Genomic DNA, 19665 nt, shown 5'->3' on the forward strand with positions numbered 1-19665 from the left:
GATTACCCGAAACCATAAATTTTATTTGCATATAAACGATAGAAGCATTATATTGAACAGAAAAGTGTCTATGTGAGATAAAAAATTACGAGGAGAAACTAATTTTGGAGCGGCATGCAGACCAAAATTTGCGGAAGCGTTTTTTTTTATATTGAAAGTCAATTTCTCAATAAAATGCTCCGCAGGGCGCAGCTTGATACGACCGCAGAGGTCGAACCCTGAACAGTTGGAGCAAGTATGGACACAACATTCAAGCTTGATACAGCTCTGAATTTGGATAGTGATTAAATATTTGACACAGCATAGGTTTCTGACACAGAATGAATGTGGTCTAAGAACTTAAAAATTTTAAATTGGACATTCACCTATTATGGTCCAATATCCAAAATCTAAATACATGGTTAGATTCAGCATATCGAAGAACCCCAAGAATTCAATTTTTGATGAAATCAAACAAAGTTAAATTTTGGACCCTTTTGACCTCAATGTGGACCAATTTAAAAACGGGGCCCAAAATCCAAAAACTTAATACACGGTTATATTCAGCATATTAAAGAACCCCAAGAATTCAAGAATAAAACCCCATTGAAATTGATCAAGAAATAAGCAATTTATACGAAGTATCTTCTTTTGCACAATACTGTGCAATTGAATATTTCTTGCTACTGCGCAATACTGTACAATTGACAATTTCTTGCTATTGCGCAATATTGTGCTATTGGATATTTCTTGCTATTGCGCAATACTGTGCAATTGAAGATTTCTTGCTATTGCGCAATACTGTGCAATTGAAGATTTCTTGCTATTGCACAATACTTATTATATAATAATTTACACATACCTTGGTGGTATGGTACCTTGCAGTACAATTTCAGAGAGATCCATACACTTGAACACAAGTTATTGTCTGGAAACTAGAAAAATGCTTATTTTTGGCCCCTTTTTGGCCCCCAATTCCTAAACGTTTCGGGCAATTACCCTTAAACTCAATTCCAGCTTTCCCTTTGTGATATGGAACCTTGTAGTACAATTTCAGAAATATACAAACACTTACACACAAGTTATTGTCATGAAACTAGAAAAATGCTTGTTTTTTGCCCCTTTTTTGGCCCCTAATTCCTAAAATTTTGAGGCAATTACCCCCAAAATCAATTACAGCCTTTCCTTTGTGATATGGAACCTTGTGGTACAATGTCAGAGAGATCCGTACACTTACACACAAGTTATTGTCTGGAAGTTACAAAAATGCTTATTTTTGGCCCCTTTTTGGCCCCTAATTCTTTAACTGTTGGTACCATAACCCCCAAAATCAATCCCAACCTTCCTTTCGTGGTATTGAACCTTATGGTAAAATTTCATGGAGATCCATTCACTTAAACTAAAGTTAGAGTGCGAAAACCAATGTGTCTTCGGACGACGCCGGACGACGACGACGACGACGCCAACGTCATACCAATATACGACCAAAAAATTTTTAATTTTTGCGGTCGTATAAAAACAGGAGCGGGAAAATCCAAAGAACTAAATTGGTCTGGCCTTAGTAGATCTTGTTAACGTTGGCGGTCAATGTTGCTATATTAAGTTTCTGCCTATTTTTCAAGCAAAAACGCAACATGTTAAAAAATTTCATTTGACCAGAAAAACTATAAAATGTGATCTGCTACTAACCATTAGATCATAACAAAACGGAATGCTAGCTCAGAATGAGACAAAAAGTATCATTGTAAGGAAAAAGTCCAATGGTTATTTTGTCAATTTTAACAATATTCACAAAGAAAGCTATTTCAAAATTATCAGTTTGCCTAATTTACTCATATATACTATTATAATAATGATGACCATGTTTGTCAATTGATTGATCAACTGGAATTGCATTTTGACATCCTAAGGATGATTGTGATCATTCAAGGTTGGTTTCATTTGGCCCAGTAGTTTCAGATGAAAAGATTTTTTCATAAACATTGAAAAAAATAGTAGACAGACGGACATTGACAGACAATTGAAAGAGGATAGGTGGCAAAAGGTTATTGACGATTTATTATTTGGTATTATTATGAGTAAATAGCTGAAAAGAGAACATTATATCAAATCCTTCCAGAGGTACAAACACATGGGGTACATTGAAAAGATTGATTTTTTATAACTCTATGTTGTCACTTTTAGTATTTTTTTTTTCATTTTTCATTTGTAGTGAGTAAAAGATTACCCCTAAATATATATATTTTATATTCACCTCATACATTAACATTTTTTTACCTGCAAACTCATAAAACAGCAGATTTGTCACACCAAAAACCACTATTGCTTTATATTTGCAGTATTTTCCTAGAGGGTTTATACATGATGGTCCCCACATGCATGAATTTAAACCCCATCCATTTTAATTTGAAATTCCCTATTACCCTTTGTATGGCCCCATCCTTCAAGATTCATGACTACCATCCTTTCAGTCAACCCCCCATCCTTAAAAAATAATCTAGGAAAAACACTGATTTGCCTGAACAATAACTGAATGTAAAATGCAAACAAAACCATGTAGTCTCTATAAATAGAATCTTCATGGTTTTTTTACATATACTTATACATTTACAAATGTGTCAAATTTACATTAGTCTAATGGCAATTACGTCAAAACTGATGTATATAACAATAATTTGACATTTACTTTCAAATCAGAATGATAATAATATCAAACCTTATCTTCAGGGACAAGTAAAATATTGATCATGGGCCCTAAAACCATTAACCATTTTTTAAATAGGATTTTAATCACATCATCATTCTTACTATATATTTACATGAAGTTTTTATGGTTATATATGTATAGTTAACTTGAAATCCCTGCAAAACCTAATGTCTCTGCAAATCATTGTCATAAATCCTCCAATGAAAGAAGTTGATTTCCAAATAAATGTATTATACAGATTTGTCATGCACAACATATGCAAGTTTTAAAAACTCAGCCTAAAAAGCTATATAAGTAGCGCTAGCTGTACTAGTGAATCACATACTTTGTATTTTGCAAAGTATTACCATCTATAAGAAATATTTTTCAAACAAAATTCACCTATGTAATTTTACCAAAAAGAAATGAAAAGCACCAGATAATTTTTTGAACAGGTTAATCAGAAATTTTACACTTGAAATATGTTACATTATAAATACATTACTACTAAAATAATGGTAAATGGGGCAAGGGAAGAACAAAAATTTGCTTCTGCAAATTTGCAGATTTAACATTGTTGTGCTGATATTTAGAGTAATTTTGAATATAATATGTGTAAACTTGCTTGTATTATATTTGCCTTGGGGACCTGTTAGTCAAACGCGTTTTGTTAAAATATACGTTTCACTTTTTTGGTCTTTTGGAAAATGTTGTTTGTGCTGTATTTAGACCCCTCTAACAAGAAATTTGTTTTGCATGCACACATATAAAAGTTGCGGTTTTTATCCAATGCAATCATAGGTTTGAAGTTTGGACGTTGTTTTCAATTTAGACTTGTATATATTTTTTCGTTTGGGCTTGTATTATATTTGCCTTCGGGTTTATATGATCCGTTCATCCTATTTTGACTCCTCAAAATTCAAGAGTCTATCCTAAATTGAGGTAAATTGTATGGCTTTCCAAATACAGTTTCAATTCCTAACATCACTGAAGAGACATTAATTGTCGAAATCCGGATATGGTGTACAAAAACCTTTGCACCTTTTGTTTGCGGTATACCATCTTTTCCGCAAATTATTGTTTTCTGTTTAGTATTAAATTTATAATTAAGATCTGTTTATTACATCGGTGATCCGTTTATTTGGCAATCGCCAATGGCAGTCAGCAGGGTTTAAGAACATTTGTTGTTCAACCTGTTAGTCAAATGCGTTTTGTTAAAATATACTTTTTCACCTTTTTGGTCTTTTGGAAAATGTTGTTTGTGATGTATTTAGACCCCTCTACCAAGAAATTTGTTTTGCATGCACACGTATAAAAATTGCGGTTTTTATCCAACGCAATCATAGGTTTGAACGTTGTTTTCAATTTAGGCTTGTATATATATATATATATATATCAAATCTTTCCATCAAAGTAATTTGTTACTACTGAAATATAATGAAATTTCCTGTACATTCATTGTAAGGAATTGGCCTGTAGCTTGGCCAACTAGTGGAAATGAACATTTTGATCTTGAAACGAAAATTGACTATATTCTTTTTTTTTATTATTTTGATAGATGTTTTTCATTTTATTAGTTTCAAGCTTAAATTTCACTAATATCAGTTACAATTAAATTCTAGAATTTGTGGCTATGAAACATGTAGTTAAGCATTGAATTGTCTGATCAGATGGTGACAACATTTGTATGTCTGAAGGCAATATTTATATGTAGTCCAGCAAAGTGTAACAGATGGTTTTGATGACAAGATGTAATATTAATCATTTATCAGCTGATCAAACAAAGCCATTAGTGATTTATCAGAATTATTGCATGTATGTGCAGGTATTGAATATTCAGATTTATCTCCCTTATGTCAAGTCATTTAAGTCAAACATAATTATTTCCCTTGCCTCATGTGAATGTACTGTTCTGTTTACCCATCTTTAACTTCAAAAATAATTTTAACTACACTGTATAACAATTATGAGTACAATCAAAATAACAGTAATCTTACACATTTTCAATTCTGCAAAAGCCTTGCTTACAAACATGCAGAGATTTATAACAACATAAAGAAAGAATATCAAATTGGAAGAATTTGATTATCATTCCACATCCTTTCTGTATCATAGTATAGAAAGCTCTTAGTAGCCTCTTACAGCTATCCACTAATGCACATTTCTCAAACAAAAAAACTTTCAAATACCTTTTTAACCCAGAAAAGTATTTCGAAAATTGAAATGAAGAAGTCTGTATACAATTCCTATCATTTAAAATATTTCATATACTGCATGCAGAAGTAAATTTGCAGTAAATGAACAATTTTACAGATAACTTTGAATCTTATTGATTATGATTTGCCATTGAGTTAAATGTGCAGAGACAAATTGTCACTTTACATTTAAATTTTTTTTTTCCATAATAAAATAATTGGATTTTGCAAGATTGTAAAGTAACTATCTTCCAATTATCATGAATACTGTTATATAGCCGAATTTCCTTCCTTGACGTAATAAGCTTATAGCCTTCTTTTCTTTTATCATGCATACTTTGTTAGGCTGAAACTCTGACATAACCGGGTTATCTTTATTTGTTTTGAATTCAACTTTCAGGTATATTTCATGTTTGTTTTTGTTGCAATAGTAGATAAGCCTGGTAAGATTAAAGCAAATACTCCATCAATGTTGTAATATATTTTTAAGATATATTCAAGGCTAAAGTATGCATCCAGAAAGAATGAAACTCTGTTAAATTCTTTATCTTTAACCAGTATAGGACTGTTTTTTAGAATAACTACTTTCAAACTTTTTTTTATAATTTTTTTTCAAGATTACTCTCACTTTTCATGAAAATTTCTCTCTTTAATTTACTCTTAAGATTTTCTTGCCTATGTACATGACAGCTTCATTAATGTCAAGAAAAATAAAAAGTCCTTTACACATATTAAAAAAATATTTAATGCAATAATGTACAAAACTTCAAGGATACTTCAATCTATGATCATCCAAAGCAATATAAAAAATATACTTTAAAGAACAAGATAGGTACGATATTAGAGCTGATATATATATATCTTTTCAGTCACCTGTAAAGCTCAATTTGATAGGAAGTTGAAAATATTACTGAAACAAGTCAAGCACTGAAAGAAGTAATGTAAATTATATGGATATACTCCTGTTTGTCTGTAGAAATGTTGATACAACATTAAAAAATAAAATACACAAATACCTCCATCACTGTCGGAATCGCCAGGATCATCTGTACCTGTCAAATACACAAGTTCAAAATGAAAATGTGTATACTATGGTCTGTCAATCAAATATCTAATAAAAATGTAACAACTGATCTGTAAGGAAGTACAGAACTTCTTACCTTGCATACTAATTTTAATTTAACAGAGTAGTTTAGTATGAAATTAACAGGATGTGTAGTTACAGTAGTAGAGGAAACTGTCACTAACCGTAAGAGGACAGGATTTTATCAAAAAATCGTCAGGAATCAGTTTCAAGTACACAACTGTTACAAACAAACAAATTTAAAATGTTTTAAGTATTACCATATTTGCCGAGATAGAGGCTGAGTTTCTAGGAGCATGTACTGCTTACCTAGTATAGTTTAACTCCTACTCTGTACATCATTCAGTTGTAAATCATTATCTACCGGGGGTACTGTAAATTCAGAAATTATTGCGTGCATTTATTATTGCGAATTTTGAAGAATGGACAAAATTGTGAGATTAACTATTGCGACTTAGGGGAAAGCTGAATACAGATATATATAAATGTATCAAATATTAGAAAAAAACTCGCAATAATTTCTGAATATACAGTATGTTTTGTAGATTGTCTCATAGTCATCATTCTTACATAGTTTCTCAATATTTACTCTTGTCCCCCACCCCCTAATGAAATATTCAAAACTGACCAATTAAAACAAACAATTACTTTTCACTATGACAGTAATAAATTTTCTTTGACTTTATAAACACAATGGAGAATTTAATGAAATACATTACCCTGGTCATGTTTGTTTTTTCTAAGTTACCACAGATCACATTCTTCTTTTTAAAGAGAACGGAAGGTGTTAAAATATCAACAAAATTTGGAAAAAATTTCTTGTAGCATATTTCAAGAGGGCAAGAAAATCAAATATCTAGATAATAATTTGTGAAGTGACAGTCATGTTTTTAAATAAAACAATGTTTCATTAAAGACTGTAATTTTGACAAAGCAAGTTTTTAATTTAGATCTTTATCTAACAACACTTTTAACTCCTCTTCAATAAGTTTTCAAATTTATGCTTAAGAGTATGCTAAATAGTAGCTGCGGAACCGTAGGGCTTAGGCCCAAATGAAATTTTTTGAGAATTTTCAGACCATGTAGCTTGTGAATGAATACATTATTCATGCCAAGTTTTGTTTTAGATTGGTTCTGTACCAGAGTAACCAGACCAGGGCTTCCAAAATTATTTTTAGCCAGCCGGACATTTTATATATTATCCCGATTTTAATCCCTTAAGACTAAATAAATAAAAGGCAATTATGGTAATCAGTTGCCCAATGATTGACATTAAAAAAAAAACGATATTAAACTTTCTTTGATTCAAATTCGAAGTTCTGACGTAAACTGTTAAATTGGCAGTGCATCATTCGAAGTGTGCAACATCAGCGTACTTATATCTGCTTAGACTCTTTATTTGTGCAAAATAACGTTGTCAAAAACTTTACTTTAGTTTTTAAATCTAAACCGGATGTTATCTTGACAATGGTAAAACTATGACCAGAGACGGATACGTAAATTCCGTGTACGTTTGCAAAGCATGAATGAGTGTAAGTAGCTCTTTCTACGTTATTTCTTCAAGAAAAATATTCGAAATAAACGTTAGATAAAGGTATCAATGACAATTTAAGCATTTTTTGAAGAAATTAGGATGCATAATTAAATTTCACACCTGCGCACATGCGCACACGTGTACTAGTTCAAACAGAGACATGTCTCTGGTTCAAACAACGTGGTTATGACGATTTTTCATTTTCACCTTTTTAATTTTTTTAAAAATCTTTTTAACTAAATTAATTAGATGCAAACCGCTGAAATGTAAGAAAATAACTTTGAATAGACCGATCAATGTCCGGTTCAAAATAGTTTACCTGTCACCTGAACAGGTAAATTTCAGCTGTTCGACAACTAATTAGCCTTGATTAAAATGAGAAGGTATTAAAGTAGGGGTTGTTTTGATAGTACTTAATGATCATGTCACTTTTATGACCGGAAATGTGTGGCTGTTCAAGGCAAAAGGTTGGGTCAAAAAGATCGCGAATTATGTTAAAATGACCGTCTCTTAAGCCTTGAAAACTAAAAAGCAGATGTCCGTTTCATGCTTTGCCCAGCCGGACTTTTACCGGACATTATACAAATGTCCGGAATATATGACCGTTTTGGAAGCCTTGAACCAGACATAGCCATATTTTAATTATTTTGCTACTGTGTATGCCATCAAGGAGCAAAAGTAAATGTGCCTTTGTAGAGTCTAAATCATTTTCTTTTTAATATAAGTTTAAAATTTGTTTTGTAGATTTACAATTACAGAAGCATAAATATGAAAAATCATTTATAAGTTTGACAACAATGTTTTTATGTGCCATTAAATATCAATAAGATTTCTTTACAAAATATCTAAAAAAAAATATTCCATCAATTTTATGTTCAGATTGAGAATTGGTTCTGAAGTGAGTAGTCAAAGATGGTAACAGACTTGATGTAAAGTCTTCTGTTTCTTAAGTGAGAGGTCAATGATGGTGACAGACTTGATGTAAAGTCTTCTGTTTCTGAAGTGAGAAGTCAATGATGGTGACAGACTTGATGTAAAGTCTTCTGTTTCTTAAGTGAGAGGTCAATGATGGTGACAGACTTGCATGACTTGATGTAAAGTCTTCTGTTTCTGAAGTGAGAAGTCAATGATAGTCACAGACTTGATGTAAAGTCTTCTGTTTCTGAAGTGAGAAGTCAATGATGGTCACAGACTTGATGTAGTCTTCTGATTCTGAAGTGAAAGGTCAATGATGGTAACAGACTTGATGTAAAGTCTTCTGTTTCTGAAGTGAGAAGTCAATGATGGTGACAGACTTGATGTAAAGTCTTCTGTTTCTGAAGTGAGAAGTCAATGATGGTGACAGACTTGATGTAAAGCTTCTGTTTTTTAAGTGAGAAGTCAATGATGGTCACAGACTTGATGTAAAGTCTTGTTTCTGAAGTGAGAAGTCAATGATGGTCACAGACTTGATGTAAAGTCTTCTGTTTCTGAAGTGAGAAGTCAATGATGGTAACAGACTTGATGTAAAGTCTTCTGTTTCTGAAGTGAGAGGTCATTGATGGTAACAGACTTGATGTAAAATCTTCTGTGTCTGAAGTGAGAAGTCAATGATGGTAACAGACTTGATGTAAAGTCTTCTGTTTCTGAAGTGAGATGTCAATGATGGTCACAGACTTGATGTAAAGTCTTCTTTTTTTGAAGTGAGAAGTCAATGATGGTCACAGACTTGATATAAAGTCTTCTGTTTCTGAAGTGAGAAGTCAATGATGGTCACAGACTTGATGTAAAGTCTTCTGTTTCTGAAGTGAGAAGTCAATGATGGTCACAGACTTGATGTAAAGTCTTCTGCTTCTGAAATGAGAAGTCAATGATGGTCACAGACTTGATGTAAAGTCTTGTTTCTGAAGTGAGAGGTCAATGATGGTAACAGACTTGATGTAAAGTCTTCTGTTTCTTAAGTGAGAGGTCAATGATGGTAACAGACTTGATGTAAAATCTTCTGTGTCTGAAGTGAGAAGTCAATGATGGTAACAGACTTGATGTAAAGTCTTCTGTTTCTGAAGTGAGATGTCAATGATGGTCACAGACTTGATGTAAAGTCTTCTTTTTTTGAAGTGAGAAGTCAATGATGGTCACAGACTTGATATAAAGTCTTCTGTTTCTGAAGTGAGAAGTCAATGATGGTCACAGACTTGATGTAAAGTCTTCTGTTTCTGAAGTGAGAAGTCAATGATGGTCACAGACTTGATGTAAAGTCTTCTGCTTCTGAAATAGGAAGTCAATGATGGTTACAGACTTGATGTAAAGTCTTGTTTCTGAAGTGAGAGGTCAATGATGGTAACAGACTTGATGTAAAGTCTTCTGTTTCTTAAGTGAGAGGTCAATGATGGTAACAGACTTGATGTAAAGTCTTCTGTTTCTGAAGTGAGAGGTCAATGATGGTAACAGACTTGATGTAAAATCTTCTGTTTCTGAAGTGAGAGGTCAATGATGGTAACAGACTTGATGAAAAGTCTTCTGTTTCTGAAGTGAGAAGTCAATGATGGTCACAGACTTGATGTAAAGTCTTCTGTTTCTGAAGTGAGAAGTCAATGATGGTAACAGACTTGATGTAAAGTCTTTTGTTTCTGAAGTGAGAAGTCAATGATGGTGACAGACTTGATGTAAAGTCTTCTGTTTCTGAATTGAGAAGTCAATGATGGTAACAGACTTGATGTAAAGTCTTCTGTTTCTGATTTGAGAAGTCAATGATGGTAACAGACTTGATGAAAAGTCTTCTGTTTCTGAAGTGAGAAGTCAATGATGGTAACAGACTTGATGTAAAGTCTTCTGTTTCTGAAGTGAGAAGTCAATGATGGTAACAGACTTGATGTAAAGTCTTCTGTTTCTGAAGTGAGAAGTCAATGATGGTAACAGACTTGATGTAAAGTCTTCTGTTTCTGATGTGAGAAGTCAATGATGGTAACAGACTTGATGTAAAGTCTTCTGTTTCTGAAGTGAGAGGTGAATGATGGTAACAGACTTTATGTAAAGTCTTTTGTTTCTGAAGTGAGAAGTCAATGATGGTAACAGACTTGATGTAAAGTCTTCTGTTTCTGAAGTGAGAGGTCAATGATGGTAACAGACTTGATGTAAAATCTTCTGTTTCTGAAGTGAGAGGTCAATGATGGTGACAGACTTGATGTAAAGTCTTCTGTTTCTGAAGTGAGAGGTCAATGATGGTCACAGACTTGATGTAAAGTCTTCTGTTTCTGATGTGAGAAGTCAATGATGGTCACAGACTTGATGTAAAGTCTTCTGTTTCTGAAGTGAGAGGTCAATGATGGTCACAGACTTGATGTAAAGTCTTGTTTCTGAAGTGAGAGGTCAATGATGGTAACAGACTTGATGTAAAGTCTTCTGTTTCTGAAACTTGATGTAAAGTCTTCTGTTTCTGAAGTGAGAGGTCAATGATGGTAACAGACTTGTTGTAAAGTCTTCTGTTTCTGATGTGAGAAGTCAATGATGGTAACAGACTTGATGTAAAGTCTTCTGTTTCTGAAGTGAGAGGTCAATGATGGTAACAGACTTGATGTAAAGTCTTCTGTTTCTGAAGTGAGAGGTCAATGATGGTGACAGACTTGATGTAAAGTCTTCTGGTTCTGATGTGAGAGGTCAATGATGGTGACAGACTTGATGTAAAGTCTTCTGTTTCTGAAGTGAGAGGTCAATGATGGTAACAGACTTGTTGTAAAGTCTTCTGTTTCTGATGTGAGAAGTCAATGATGGTAACAGACTTGATGTAAAGTCTTCTGTTTCTGAAGTGAGAAGTCAATGATGGTAACAGACTTGTTGTAAAGTCTTCTGTTTCTGAAGTGAGAAGTCAATGATGGTAACAGACTTGATGTAAAGTCTTCTGTTTCTGAAGTGAGAAGTCAATGATGGTAACAGACTTGATGTAAAGTCTTCTGTTTCTGAAGTGAGAGGTCAATGATGGTCACAGACTTGATGTAAAGTCTTCTGTTTCTGATGTGAGAGGTCAATGATGGTAACAGACTTGATGTAAAGTCTTCTGTTTCTGATGTGAGAGGTCAATGATGGTCACAGACTTGATGTAAAGTCTTCTGTTTCTGAAGTGAGAGGTCAATGATGGTAACAGACTTGAAGTAAAGTCTTCTGTTTCTGAAGTGAGAAGTCAATGATGGTGACAGACTTGATGTTAAGTCTTCTGTTTCTGAAGTGAGAGGTGAATGATGGTAACAGACTTGATGTAAAGTCTTCTGTTTCTGAAGTGAGAAGTCAATGATGGTAACAGACTTGATGTAAAATCTTCTGTTTCTGAAGTGAGAAGTCAATGATGGTCACAGACTTGTTGTAAAGTCTTCTGTTTCTGATGTGAGAAGTCAATGATGGTAACAGACTTGAAGTAAAGTCTTCTGTTTCTGAAGTGAGAAGTCAATGATGGTCACAGACTTGTTGTAAAGTCTTCTGTTTCTGAAGTGAGAAGTCAATGATGGTAACAGACTTGATGTAAAGTCTTCTGTTTCTGATGTGAGAAGTCAATGATGGTAACAGACTTGATGTAAAGTCTTCTGTTTTGGCAAATATTCACATTGGCTCTCAACTAGCTTGAAGACAGGGTGAAAATCAGAGTTTTAATGGAACTAGCTCACAAGGTATCAGTCCAGGGGATGAAATGTCACCCTAATTAGACCAAAAGTAGACCCGTCTTTGCCTCTTATATCTTAATGTTGTGTGTATTGGGTCAAAGGGGAGAAGCAAAAACTACCAAATTTTAAAGATTTTGTTTGACATGTTTGACACACATAAAAATTTTAAATGTCTTTGAAATTTCAGGATAACCTTTAAAATAATGGATTTATTTATGCATAGCTTCATGTATTTGCAGACATTGCTTACCACTTTTAATTTTATGCAAACTATTGGAACCTATCATTTGCTCCAACTTGATGCAGTATTTTGAGAAGATCAACATTCACAACAACAGGCAACATGCATTCTGTAAACATCATAGCTACGAAAATCCACTTGTAAATGTCATTCTCGATGGGGCAAGTGCCATCAACATCCAGCAACAAGTAGACATTTTCTTTTAAGATTTCAAAAAGGCATCCCACATAGTGCCACATGAACTGCTGAAAAGCAAACTCCACAAATATGATGTACCAAAAAACATCATGAACTGGATAGACTTATTCCTGTCCAACAGGTCACAATAAGAAGTAGTAAATGATAGCAAATATGGCAATTCAGCAGTATTTCAGAAGCTCCTCATGGAACAATTCTCGGGCCAATCCTAATCCTTAGCCATATTAGTGACAAAGTTGGTTATTTGATATTGGAGATCAGGCTATTAGCAGACGACTATATGTGCTATAGAACAATAAACAACTGCTTGGAGCTACAGAAAGACATAAACCCTTTGGGTACATGGGCTGTAACTTGGGGAATGGGTTTCCAACATTATCCTGTCAAATACATGAGTGACCCTAAGTCACAATAAGAAAAATCAGAATTTAAGTACACCTTGAAAAGCATAGAACATGTATTCTTAAAATCAATAAAAATGCCTGGGAGTCAGCATTAGTAGCGACTTTCATTGCAGAAAACACATTAAGGATATATGCAACAAATCTTATAGAACTCTTTAATTGGGTTGTTGAAAAAAAACCGGTCATCAAGACCTATGGAGGTACATGTAAAGTTACAGGCATACATTTAACTTGGACCTGTCCTAGAATATGCAAGCACAGTTTGGGACCTCATCAATATATCAGGACAAACTACAGGCATACAAGGAACTAATCCGACCTGTTCTAGAATATGAAAGCACAGTATGGAACCCTCATCAATATTTACAGGACAACCTAGAAAACTTTTAGAAAAGAGAAGCAAGATTCATAAAATCTGACTACAGTTATGAACAAGATAGTATGACTTTGAATCCTAAACCAAATTAAAATAGAATCCCTGAAAGATAGGGGAAGATTAAACAGACTAATTTTTTTTTGTAAAGGCATACACCGTCTAGCAGAAATACCATCAGAAAATCTTCAACAACCACAAAGAACAACAAAGGAAATGCATAGTCATCACTTTCTCAGAATTACTTCTAAGACAAACACTTGGTAATTCAACTTACTTCCAATACAATTAAAGATTGGAACCTTCTACCTTCGGTTATCATCACCAAGATTCCAATTTCTATGTTATGAACGAACTGCCCCAGTTGACCTGGGGTCATTTGGGGTAAAACTTGGAACATTGCGACATAAAGATATTTGTTTTGTGACATCAACTTTTTTGGGGGAAAAAGCACCAGTTGGAAGATCATGCATTCCCAGAAGAACCAGCTACATGTAATTATATAAGTTGTTCACAGATATTGTAAGAGGTCCTAAGTTGTAAGTTAGTTATTTAGGTTGACACATGCATGATGTAGCAATGTCAAAGTACATGACATTGTACACAATCAAAATTTAAGTCTCTGATCTGATCAGACTAAATAGACACTAGAATACAATACACCTTATTGCTATTTAGTCCATTCCAGAAAACACAGTCATTTAGACAACTTCCTGTTTGGGTCAATTGTCGCAAAACAAAGGTCTTCAGTATTGAGCTAAGGGAGGAAAACGTGCAGGGTGTGAACATTTTGAAATTTGTATAGTTTATGATCCAATTTTTTAAACACAAATTAAAGCATAGAAAAATGCTTTTTGTGAAGTGTTTACAATGGATTAAACATTACTCTTAGAAAAATTGTATGCACAGTACATTGTCTAAACAGGGCCCCAGATAGCTTCAACTGGTTTGAAAGAGTTGTGTAATATCAGAACTTATCCGGAATGGAATAAAATAGCGATAAAGTGTATGCTTTTCGAAAGGCTTTATAGAACCCACAAAAAATAACCTTTTTAAAAATGTTCATTCGTTATTTTCAGTGAAAACCTAATTTCAGGTTACAAAATACAAAAGCAACAAATTTCTATAATTATATGTTAACATCAGCCATTGTAAGGTCGAATTATTGATACATGTAGTGTCTCAGTGTTGACATGTACAGGTCCTCAAATGAGTCCCAATCTGAATCAAAGATGAATACAGGAGATACTTCATCTTAATTTTGACAAGAAGCTACTATTCGACATATAAATGTTTCAATACATCATTTAAAAACTACAACCAATTTAATTATTGCGAAAAGTAACAAAGGAAGTGACTAAATTTTGAACTGGAATTTTAAAGTTTATATCGACCGGGGTGGGGACATTTTCTCTTTGTTTAATGGCTGATTTCATAGACATTTGTTTATGATTACCCTTGACAGACAGTGTGTCTTTTGATTCCTCCAGGTTTGGTTGAGGATCACTGTTGCTGCGCTGTCGTGTGTATTTTTGTCCAGTTACACTTTCATCTGTTTTGGTGGCCATGATCGGTGATGGCCATTTTAGGGATTACTTCCGGTTTCATTGGGGGGTCAACATTATATCAAAAAATATCTCTTTGTAATGATAGGTTTTGGCAACTTAAACAAAAAAAATCCATCAGTTAACATAATTTATTATTTTATATTTTGATGAACAATGGTCACCGGAAACATCGTGATGTTTACTGTTACTAAAATTAGAAGTGAAAGTCAAGGGCACATGACAAATGACGTCATCTAATCAGGAGACATTGAGAAAGGGATAATAGTCATAATACACAAAAGACACATAAATACGCATCTACCATTCATTCCAGAAGAAATATTGTCAAGAGGAAAATCAAGTTATATCCGATTACAGGTACAAGATAACGTTTTTAATGGTTTTTGTTAAAAGTAACCCATTTATCAGTCTGTTTATGTACAAGCCAGGTTCAGAAAAATATTGACAATTGTCAAATTGACTATTATGCTGATTGAGGAAAAATAGGTTTAAAAAATATAACGTCGAATTATATATGGAATACCCATAAAAATATGCTGTGTAACAGCAAGAATTTGATCTGCCATTTTCTGTACTACAATGCACTACTAACGTTAGGTGTGTTTTTTATAATCAATAAACAACTTCCTGAAAGTCATGACTGTGTATCCTACTTCTTCACCTTTATCACAGTTTGGAAATCTTTAATTTAAATGTTTTAAAGATATGATCTTACAGTTTGCATGTTGAAAAAATAGTATATATTGAAATATAAAATTTCACATTCACAAAATGTACATCATGTACATGATATGTGTAGTATTAATGAAAAGATTGTTGCCTACATATATATGCAATTGTTAGATTTTTAAGGGATAATAATGCTATATCTTGGCAAATGTTACATCAGGGATCCCCAAGGATCAGTATTGGGCCCACTGTTATCTGTATTATATATTAACAACCTTCCTGACCAAATGGATTCTGATGCCCATCTATTCGCAGATGACACCAAGATTTTCAGAGTAATAAAAATCAAAATGACGGGGAAATTTTACAAGACCTAAATAAGCTGGAATCTTTGAGTGACAAATGGCTTCTAAATTTCATCCTGAAAAATGTAAACACATGAAAATAAGTAAGAAATCAAATTGCACTGACCCAGGGACCTCCATGACCTGTTTTATGATGGCGCACCACCACCGTTAAAATATCTTCCCCCATCGTGAAATGATCCCTGCCATGGTTATATTATCTTCCGCCATTGTCAAAATTTGTTTTCGTTTCGTTAGCCGCCATTTTTGTTAGCAATTATTATCAATTGCATGCAATTGCATAACCCTTAATTGTATTATAATCCAAAGAGTCCTGATTACAGTTTTAAAGCCCTGAGGGATATCCGGCTAAAGATCGCAAAATCACTTGTACAGAAAGATCGACACAACTGACAAGAGAACACTTGATCAGTATAGACGATTGATTGCATTATTTAATTACATTTCACCAAATGCTAATGAAAACTGATTGAAAAATAAATTTTAAATCCAGTTACGAAGAAAAAAGTTTAACAAGTCGAACATGTGCTTTTATGTTGACTTACACAACCAGCATCCCCCTTTTTAAACAAGTACAAAATAAGATGTAAAACAGAACATAATTTCATGCCAAATAATATGGGTACAGCAATTATCGAGAATATTGAATCATTTTACAAGTTCAAAAGTAAATACATGAATATTAAGTGCAACTTGATAATCTGATTAAATTTCAGATCGTAATTCCGTGTTCATTTCGTAGTTAATAATCAAATAATACATCCAGTTTACATTCGAATCAAAAGCTGCATGTTGCATAGTCTATTACTCTGAGCTTTTACTATGGAATTTGCAATTTAAAGTCATTAAAACCATTAAGTTGTAAACTTTTGCCCCCCCCCCCAAATCTTTCTTCAACTTTTTACAAAATGGGTACGAAACTTCTTGTTGATGCTGCAAATCGTCGATACCGGTTAATGACTTCTGAATTTAAAAGTGATTTTTATGTCCTAAACAATTACCAAAGTAGCAAGAAAACGACTTGGGAACTTTAATGACAGCTTGTGGTCATTCATGACTAAGGAGGAACCATGAAGGCTTGACATTGGAATTGTTACAAATGACGGTTGATAAAAATATAGGTAATTCTATAATGAAATAAATATAATAAGCAATTTATCAGTCTGTTTATCATTCATGACTAAGGTCCCTACTGAACATTCAACTTGTTATAAAATTGAGAATGGAAAAAGGGAATGTGTCAAAGAGACAACAACCTGACCAAAGAGCAGAAAACAGAGTCTACCTGACGAATCAATTGCAAAGGTTAAAGAGGAAAAGGATATAGGAGTCCTAATTGACTCTGAACTCACTTTTGAAAACCATATAAGCAAAAAAGTAAATAAGGCCAACTCAATATTTGCAGTTCTTAGGAGAACTTTTAAATACTTGGGCACTGAGACATTCTTACCATTGTATAAAACCATGGTCAGAACTCATTTGGACTATGCTAGTTCAGCCTGGTCTCCATATAATAAAAAAGATATTGACAAAAAGAAGGAGTCCAAAGAAGGGTAACAAAACAATGACCAGGCCTCAAAGACATGAGTTATCCAGAGAGACTTTAAAAACTAGGCTTTCCTACATTATCATATAGGAGAATACAAGGGGATATGATTGAAACCTTCAAAACTATAAATGGCCACTATGATAAGGATGCCAGCTCCTTTTTAAAAATGGCAGAGGATACACAACAAAGAATAGTAGCAGGACAAATACACAATGTAGTAACAAAAGAGTCCATCAAAAATTTCAATCCAATATCTGTAAACACTCATTCTCTATTAGAATAGCTAAAACCTTGAACAAACTACCAGACAAAATTACTATAGCCCCCTTCATAAATGCCATCAAAAATCGACTAGATAAATGTTGGTCTGATGAGATCTATTACAATGACTATAAAGCAGAAGTATCCAGAAGTCACAGACAAAATATTATGCTAAACAATTTAAATTATGAATATGAGTCTGGTGAAGAGGAACCTTAGGGATCCTGTACTGGAAATCAACTCTAAGTATATAATTGATGACAAACATGATCTCAAAATTGTAGTCTTCGTTAAAAAACAAGGAAATCTAAGATACTTTTATCAAATTGAGTAATTAATAGTAAATGCATCTGGTGTGTCATTTGCAATTTTCAAATGGGGATTAATTTACTACATGTACATGTAGCACCAATATTCACATCTAAATTTACACACTCTGTTCTGTTAATGAAGATTAACAGCAGGTCTTTACAAGTACAAAAAGTTCTTCAACAAATTTCTTCAAAAGTGAATGAAATATAAATAGAACCTTAATGAGCTTGCTAGTGGACCCTCTGAAGACATACATGTATCCCCCATTAAAGACAAGAAATACAATATGTTTATAATCCAACATCTCAAAGATTGTTTTTTTTTATTGATGGCTACATAAGAAGAAAAAAATACATATTAATGTCATGACATGAATATATATTGTATATGAATAAATGGAGATGTTGGATATACTACAATGAGATGGCAATGCGACCACAAAAATAACCAAAAGACACATAGAGGTCAGTGTACACTGCTTTTCACAAGACTGACACACTGAGTCAGATTTTTTACATGCTACATGTGTTTTCAGCATTTATTTTGTCTCATTCTTTGGCATTATTTTACTCCTTTGATTTTTTTTGTTTTTTTGTTCCCATATTTAGATTTCTTTCATGATATTGCATTACATTGTCATTTATAAAACATATATAGCTGACTATAAGGTGCAGATTTTGCTCGTTGTTGAAGGCTTACATGCATATCATTTGAACTCTGGTGGATAGTTGTCTTATCAGCAATCATATTAACATGTCCTTGTTTTTAGTCCCCTACGGACGAAGTCGAAGGGGACTTTAGGTTTGCACTCTGTCTGTCTGTCAGTCCGGCAAATCAATTTCCAGACTTTTTTGTCTTCGTGCTTGAAGATATTGATTTGTTATTTGGTTTATTGATTTATCATGACAAGTTACAGGTCAAGTTCAATTTTCATGATTTTAGCTTTTCTCTTTGTTCAGTTAAAGCCCTTTCCATAGAATTAAATTTTTGATGAAATACTTATTAATTAGTAGATTTCTGTTCAAAGGGAAATAACTCATTTTTTAAAAGATTTTTAAAAGACAAAATGACATTTTGGATTTTTTTTCCTTTTCTTTGGTAAATTGTTTGAAGAATTTAGTGATAGGTTTGTTTGTCATTCTTGAAGATATTGATTTGATAATAGTATATAGTTTTATCATGACAAGTTACAGATCAAGTTGGAATTTTGTTCCAGTCTGATAATTTTGTGCAGAGTTATGGTCTTTGGACATAGAAAATTCACGTAAATAATCAGTTTATAATAGTTTTTACACGTCCGTTTACGGGACGTATTATGGTATACCGTTGACCCTCTGTCCGTCCGTCTGTCGTCAACATGTCGGACATTAACTCCAAAACGCTTTGACCAATATGCATGAAACTTTGATGAAATGTTTATATTTATTGAAGTGAGCTCCCTTTCGTTTTTTATAAATTTCAGATTTACCGTTTCCGAGTTTTTGGGTTTTATTCATTAAAAAAGGGGGGATTTTCCAGTTTGTGGACAATATCTCAAAAACAATTTCACCAATTTGCAAGAAACTTTGGTGAATTGTTTATTTCTATCGACATGAGCTCCCTTTTGATTTTTATAA

At 33.2% G+C, this 19665-nt stretch overlaps 2 protein-coding genes across 5 annotated transcripts in view; one reads left to right on the top strand and one right to left on the bottom strand.

Moving 5' to 3' along the window:
• The window catches only part of LOC127725424 (phosphatase and actin regulator 1-like), a 71051-nt gene extending 56106 nt beyond the window's left edge, over positions 1-14945 (bottom strand). The window contains exons 1-2 of one of the 2 annotated variants that reach the window (XM_052232361.1): positions 14782-14942; positions 5877-5912 (exon numbers count right to left, since the gene is read on the bottom strand). In XM_052232361.1, coding sequence (XP_052088321.1) covers positions 5877-5912; positions 14782-14893 — 148 coding nt within the window. In that variant the 5' untranslated portion in view covers positions 14894-14942. Of the gene's footprint in view, positions 1-5876; positions 5913-14781 lie in introns of both variants that reach the window. The other variant, XM_052232372.1, reaches the window with a different exon arrangement.
• The window catches only part of LOC127725540 (syntenin-1-like), a 43220-nt gene that overhangs the window by 2925 nt on the left and 20630 nt on the right, over positions 1-19665 (top strand). The window contains exon 1 of one of the 3 annotated variants that reach the window (XM_052232597.1): positions 15088-15250. The exons of 1 other annotated variant lie outside the window; for it this stretch is intronic. The gene's annotated coding sequence lies outside the window, so the exon portion shown is untranslated. Of the gene's footprint in view, positions 1-15087; positions 15251-19665 lie in introns of those variants that run through there. One more of the 3 variants, XM_052232606.1, reaches the window with a different exon arrangement.

This window comes from Mytilus californianus, unplaced genomic scaffold, assembly GCF_021869535.1.
Source record: "Mytilus californianus isolate M0D057914Y unplaced genomic scaffold, xbMytCali1.0.p SCAF_1, whole genome shotgun sequence".
Lineage (NCBI taxonomy): Eukaryota > Metazoa > Mollusca > Bivalvia > Mytilida > Mytilidae > Mytilus > Mytilus californianus.